The 7,378-nt window shown below is 39.6% G+C and overlaps 1 protein-coding gene across 1 annotated transcript in view; it reads right to left on the bottom strand.

Annotated features, from left to right (window-relative positions):
* The window catches only part of IFNAR1 (interferon alpha and beta receptor subunit 1), a 20,072-nt gene extending 12,700 nt beyond the window's left edge, over positions 1-7,372 (bottom strand). The window contains exons 1-3 of the mRNA XM_006920976.3: positions 7,242-7,372; positions 3,751-3,874; positions 150-328 (exon numbers count right to left, since the gene is read on the bottom strand). Of these exons, the coding sequence (XP_006921038.1) occupies positions 150-328; positions 3,751-3,874; positions 7,242-7,359 (421 nt within the window). The 5' untranslated portion in view covers positions 7,360-7,372. The remainder of the gene's footprint in view (positions 1-149; positions 329-3,750; positions 3,875-7,241) is intronic.
* Positions 7,373-7,378: the final 6 nt, after the last annotated feature.

Raw genomic sequence — 7,378 nt, 5'->3', positions numbered from 1 at the left:
AATTTTAAGTGAATCTTTGTGTGTGTATACGTGCGCGCGCGTGTGTCCGTGTGTTTAAGATGGGAGATTTTCATCACGCATGAGAAGCGAGGTGTTCTGGTAATATTTAACAAAGAATATAATGTAATTAAGCTGGCAACTTTTTTTACCTTGTTTAATTGGTATAAATGAGTCAACTATAGACCATGAAGACACATTGTTTCCTTTTTCTGCTCTTATACGCAAATTAAGTTCTTCAAAAACATTTATCTTGAGTGGAGAAAAGTCGCATTTCGTACTAGTAATATTTTGACACCCAGGTAATTTTTCCCAATTATCCATCCCAGGCCTTTAAAATAAAAAAGCAACAGAATGAATAAGCAAATGTATAAACACAAAAGAGCATTTCTAGTTTAAGTAGTTACTTCTTTTACTTGAGTTCATATCCTGTTAACATTTTAAGTAACATTCCACTCTTTTTCCATGCATATATACCAAGTTATTATTCATAAAAAGGATTAATTCTGACATAAAGTTACTTTTTAATACGGTTCTATAATTCTGTGGGTGGTTTAGATTTCAAAGAAGCAGAGAAAGAAATGACCCGTAGGTAAAAGTGGACTCAGAGTCAGCTTTGTTATGTGACTTCTGGCCAACTACTTTGTATTTCTGGATCTTCTCTTTTTAACTGAAATTCTGGGAACTAAATTCCGTCTGATCTCCTCCTATGAACAGATTTACTAGCCCTAAGAAAGACCTTAGAATCAATATGGTTTGAGAATTTCCTCCGCCCTCCTCAAAACCAAAACATCCCTTCTACTTGCGGATCCCCTTAATTCCTTCTATTACATCACTAGAAACAAAGAACTTAAAATGTTAACATAAACTAATAAATTCCTCAAAGTGGATTTCGTCAATCGAAAAGTTTAAGTGATTAATATCAGATTCTTCAAATACATGAAGAAATCAAGTTGGCAGCCTGTGCCCCAAACACAAAGGACCTGTTGCCACAAAGAGGAAAGACGACTGAAGAGAAGGTCAGATGTCTATGGTCAGCCCTGCCTACCTTAGCCAGGCAGAGAAACTATCCTCTGAGAAGGCATTTTTGTCAAGCTTAATTTGTAGTTCTAGCATCAGCTGACTTTTTTTGGTAATACTGCAGACTTCGTTTAAAGATGCTTTATGACAACAGAAACTAGGGATGAAATCCAAATAATTTTGGTGCTGCCCCAAATCCAAGTCTACCTTATTTTTCAAAAAGGAAACATTTTTTTTTTTTAGATTACCGTAAATACACACTAGCATACAGAATCCTTCCTTCCCGGCCAGTTACCTCTTCTACTTTACCTACCTGAGCTCTAAGATTAGAGCTGGTATTAATGACATTTTAATTTAACAAAAACATTCCTCAAAAACTCCTCCATATCTCGAAATCCAGATTTTTGGGAGATAGTTTTGGTTTTTTTTTCAAATGGCATTTATTAGAAAATACAATTCCAGGGAAAGTAGGAGATACAAAGAAGTCTGGCAAGTGGGTAAAGCACAGACATCTTTAAATCAGGGGCATAAAGGGTCAAAATAAAATGAGCTACTGGCAAAAAGTCAGTAACGTGTCTATGGTCCATTCATCTGGAAAACTCTTATATAAACAGAAACTTTATTAAAAATTTAAAACTAAGCCTTGGTATTGTTTCAACTCACCCTCACTTTTACATCCGTCTTTCCTGCACACTCTGTTACAACTGCTTTTGCATATAAGGGAGCCACTGTAGCAGTAGCTACTTTTATCCCTTAAAAAAAAAAACTTTACCACATACAGTATTTAGATGAGAACAGAATATAATTTAAAAATGAATATGCAACCAATGTAATATTCAGTTCATAAAACAGGTTTCATAATATAACTTCGTGCCATCTTTGTCTCATTCACTAATGTAGTCTAAGCACCCAGAAGAGTGTTTGGCATTAAAGGCATTCAGTATCTGTTGAATGAAAGAACACTACTACACACTACATACACCATAACAAATTTTAGCTATAGGTCACAAACACTGATATCTTAGACAGCATGGATTCTATAGGCATTGATATCCTAATAGCTTATTTATGTGCCTGTGTATCATTTACCACCAGTGACATACGTGCTACATTCTGAGAAACACCATACGTACTAAAAAATACCGGTCTACTGCTGATACTAATTACACTTCAACTGATCACTTACTCCATGCCACTGTTCTGAGCACTTTATATATAATTGTTCGACACTGATAAACACCTTCTTAGACACTTATTATTGGGGTATCCTAGCCCAGTTTGCCTAGGACAGTCCTGGTTTAATCTTGTTTCAGCTTATGCAAAATTAAGTGCCTCTTTTCACTCTCAAAAGTATCCGTTTGGATGCTAAATTACGTGTGGTCATAGTTTTTACTTAACAGATAAGGAAACTGAGATAGAGGATGCATAAGTAGCAGAGGATGGATTAACCCAAGCATCCTGGCTCAAGTCCCGATTACACTGCAGTACACTAATGCTATATTGTCTCCCCAAAGCTGCAGTCTGGCATATTTCGACAAAGCAATTGTTTATAAAGCTAACAGTACAGAATAAAGTAAGAACACACTGAAATAATGCATCTGATGCTAGAGTCAGAATGGAAGGGTAATAGATGATTGTGGACTGGAGAATTTAAGATAAGCAATGCAACGTGTGGAGGCACAAGAACGTGAGAGCACTGTCGACTGCTCTGTTCTTTATTATGTGGGTAACTTTAAAGAAGGGTATCTGACGTCTTCTTTGTTATACTTAAAACAGTTGTTTTAAGAATGTTCTGAACTAAGGCAAAAAACAAAATTGGTAACAAAACTCAAAGTTCAATTTAAAGAAAACTTCTAGAGATAAAAACCCTTACATTATCGATTCTGAGAAAAACCATACACGTATTTGTGAACATGTACACACACATGTATGTATCCATACATGTGCTCTCCCACACACACATTACTGTTTATTAACAATCAGCTGGAGAACAACAGTGCCACAGCCGTGGGTGAAGTGATGGGATCCTGGTGCTGAAGGTCCTATGCCTTGTTTCTTCGCTGCCTCATTACCTGCCTGCTCTTTCCTGGACAGGTAGTGTGGTGAGCACACAGGCTCCAACACTCCAAGCGAAGTACTGTTATTTCCGGAGCCCTGTTTCCTTCTATAATCCTTTCTTCTGCAAGTTTCTGCCTGCCTATCTTCTTGGTATTTATTAAGTAGAAAGTTAGGACTAGGGAGGAGGAACTGAAACTCCAAAAATATCAGATCTGTGGAAATGCAGGGTCTGCCATACTGATGTTTATAAATGGCATGTAAGTTAAAATGTCGTGTGTGATGGAGATAATAGGAAACCCTGACCAGACAGACCTGGTGTCCTATTCCAAAACCGTGGCTAGGCCCTTTGGGGTTCTTTCCCATATCCTCAAGTTATGGTGATGTTCTAGTCCAGAGCCAGATTTATATTTAAAGAACGTGGAGCATCCAGAACAGAGAAGGTATGGCTGTGGACAAGGAAGCTGTCTGCCACTGGGGTCCCCCAAATCTCTTGTGTCAAAAGTCGAAAGATAAATTTGACTGTGTATATTTGTAGAGGTGAAGTTATAAATATTATGAAATTTCTTAAAAAAATGGAAAACCCAAATGTTTCACAAACTGAAAAAAAAAATGTGGTGTTAAAATTATAAGAATTCTTCAGATGATTCTGGCAAAGCAATAAGCAGAGTCACATACGTTTTATAATCTGCTGAAAAAGTCACATTCCCGACAGACTCATCGCTCTGGTTCCACTTCAGGATAAAGGTGTCATCAATGATGTAGACCTCTACATTTTGGGGAGATTTTAAGTTTGTTTCTCCTATAAAGGTAACAAGAAGACAGTTATATGTACACCGCAGACATTTTTAAAAACGTTATTATTCTCTTCACATCACTGATTAGAGAATGAATGTTTAAATATAACAATTAAGTATATAAAATATTTAAGAACACCTAATGATTGATCTCAGGATAGAGAGGTTGCTAATTATATCTCTGCATCTGAGAGAGCTGAAAAAAGATTTTTTTAATCTATAAAAAGTGCTGAATGTCAATTAGATCTCAGTAAAGGTGGAAAAACAAAGGAAAAAAAGTAAGTGCTGTTTTTTAATTGAAAAAGAAAACAGTCTTTCTATAAAAATAGAATTTTTGTTTGGTCTGGAAGAGATTCTGATGTTATGGATACAGGGTTCAAATGTTTGGTTTCACATTCTATGCTTGAGATAGACACGTGCTTCACAGACCCTGATAGAGAACTGAACAGATGTGATTTCAAAGTTGACAGCTATTCACAGGAAATGAATATTCACATTAACCAAATCGAGAGGGGTATGAATGTTTATGTCAGCCAAGCCCTATAGGAACCTGAAAAAGTCCTGACTGCCGAACTAATCAAGTCTGAACCTTCTGTTTATTTTTAAGGACTTCTAGAGACCCACTTTATTTCTTACATTGCTAGTACCAATTTTACACCAGGTAGATGCCCTCTCTTCTCATTTTTCCTTTCTGGCCCCTCCAATCCGCATTAATCTTCCTCTCTGACCACCCAAATCCTCCGAGAGCCAGCTCAAGTTAGACCCCTGCTAGAAAACTTTTCCTCACGGTCTTGTTCTTTCTTCATATGCTGCACCACGAATCTGTACTGCTCAATTTCATACAGAAGTAGATGAAAAAATAAATAAAGCCCATCACCTGATATCCAGTAGGCTCTCAAAACTTGGTGAAAAGATCTTTAAAAAATTGCTTCTTTGTGTTAAACACAAATCTCCAACTGTCAAGTTCTTTAAGGGCAGGTCTATCCAGCTTCATACTTAATCCACATTGTTCAGAGTACTCAGCGTAATGCCGAGTTCACATGAACTTTTTCAACATCGCAAAGGTCTGATCTTTCACTATGATAAACTATAATTTTTAAAAGACCAGCTTTTAAATTTATTTCTGGTTCCTACAATATTTCTAGCCTTTACTTCTGCCTCAGGGCAAGCATATTTTCTCCTTGCAGACTTTTCTGAGCACAGGGGTCTTTGTGTAGAACTTCCTTCATTGGGACTGTTTCCTCTGCTTTCCAGTTAGAAATATTATGGTATGTCGTCAAAGGTAAAACATTTAAGATTTTCTGAATTTTTTTAAATTCGGGAGCTACTCATGGAGTGTCCCCACCCCGTTTTCCGTTTCACACTCGTAATCTCTGAGACTACATCCCTGAACAGAACACCTCCCCTAATCCCACTCGTCTGAATTTAGTTCCCATCCCATTTGTTGGAATTTTATAGACTGTGCAACTAAAGGGCAGTGATTGGGTTTACAGGGATTAACAAAAGATCTGATGGCATCTGTAGTATCTAGTCTAGAATATTCTAATTCTGTAATTCTGGGCCTTGACACAGGAAGAGGAAATCTGATGGGGTATAGCCAGGAAAACCCTCAGGGAAGCAATCCTTCTGCTAAAGGAAGGAGACCTGGAGCTAGAGACATCCTGGCATTTGAGAGATCGACAGATAAAAGGACAGAGACTTGGAAATAGAGTTATTAGACAAAATTTTAGATTTCATATTTTGTTCTATTAGTATTAGCAGTATCTTTTTGATAATAATTTCTTTTACCCTTTTAGCACGCAAAATGCATAGATGGGCATTTAATCCAAACTTCTATTTATACAACTGGTTGTTTCCAACCCTCACATTCACAATGATGAGCAGATGCAGTTTATTATTTTTTTAAAGTCTAATATAAATCCAAATACATATATCCATACAAATATAAATTTCCTACCCTATTTTTGGATCGTTTTCCTAGGCTGGGGTCCCAGAACTGCATTCACTAGGTTGAAAAGCATGAATGTTGTTAAGACTTTGAAAGATAGAGCAACATTATGATCTCAAGTTAGGGCTAACATTTCATTTAGTTTTGAACATTACTATTCCTTTGGGAAAAAGTAAATTAGTTAACTGAAAGATAACATAGAGGTGGATAACAAAGAATTTAAATTGTCTGAACTTTAGGGAAACAGTCTAGTCTTAAGCACTGGAGGTCTGAGGCCAGAGTCCCAGGGTCTGATTGCCCACTCAGCCACTGGCTAGCTGGATGGCCTTAGGCAAATTACACAATCTCTGTGTCTTAGTTTACTTATTTGCAAAAGGAGGATAACAGTGCCCAGCGGTTGTTTTGAAAGCTGAAGGAATTTATACCTTTACAATACTCAGAGTAGAGCCTGGGCACATAATTAAAAGCACAATAAATGCTAGCTGTGTATAAAACTGATTTTAGCAGCTCTAATGTAGATTAGAGTTAGGATTCCAATGCACATCTTCCTGGAAAACTCTGGGGGGAAATTCTTATATTAAAGCAAACATGAGTTTAATGCAAATTTTCATTAACGAAAGACTCCAAAGTACCACGGGTTGCACCAAGACCCCTACTACCACTCCTTCTGCTATACCGTGGAAGAGTTTGAGAAAGAAGATACCATGTATCACGTTGGGGTACGGTTTTCTAAGGCAACAGTTAACTATTTGAATCCACTAGGCGGTTTCCGCGGCCTCCAGGATTCCTGACCGTGGTCACTTGGGCCCTGCTTCTCTTTGGGTACCCCTCCCTCCTCACTGCAAAATCAACTTTGTAATAGTTGCCATTCCCCAGATAATCCCGGCTAAATATTAAGGCGGGCAGCAAACGAGTCTGGTGGATTCTAGCCTTCGTATTTTGGCTGTCTTTGCAACCCTCATTGCCCTCCTACGTGAGACTGAATAACTGTTTACTAAACGAAGGATAAGCATTCAGGAACAGTAGCAGAGTTCTTGGCTAAAGCTTTATGATCAAACGGTCCAGCCGAGATGCCCGATTTTTCGAAAAGACACAAACTCGACACGAATCAACACGAAAGCTCCCGCACACGCAAGGCCACGGGGGTAGGAGCCCAGGGCGCGACCGAAGGCCGGCGGGCCGGCGGGCGGGCGCCCCCAGCCCGGGCACGGGTGCGCTGGCTGCCAAGCGAGCGGCGAGCAAGGAGCCTTAACACCACTTGCCTAAGGCGGTTTCAATATGAACGCTGTGGCCACGAGGACCAGAGGTCCCCCAGACGGACATCTGCGTTCCGCCAACCCCCTCCGAGGCCGTGACTTCCAACGCCGACACCGCCCAGCCTCACGCCCCGCCTCGGAGCCTGCGCCGGGAACCTCGTCTCTCACCTGCGGCTGCGGGCAACACCCACGACATGCCGGCGACCAACACTAGGGTCGCCACGCCTAGGAGGTCGAGCATCGTCCGCGGGGCGCCACCGACCTCACTAGTCACGTCCTGGGCCATCGCACGCAGCTGTTCGGTT

Source organism: Pteropus alecto, unplaced genomic scaffold (assembly GCF_000325575.1).
Source record: "Pteropus alecto unplaced genomic scaffold, ASM32557v1 scaffold3, whole genome shotgun sequence".
Lineage (NCBI taxonomy): Eukaryota > Metazoa > Chordata > Mammalia > Chiroptera > Pteropodidae > Pteropus > Pteropus alecto.
The sequence above is the reverse complement of the archived record's forward strand: the minus strand, read 5'-3'. Positions and strand labels throughout refer to the sequence as shown.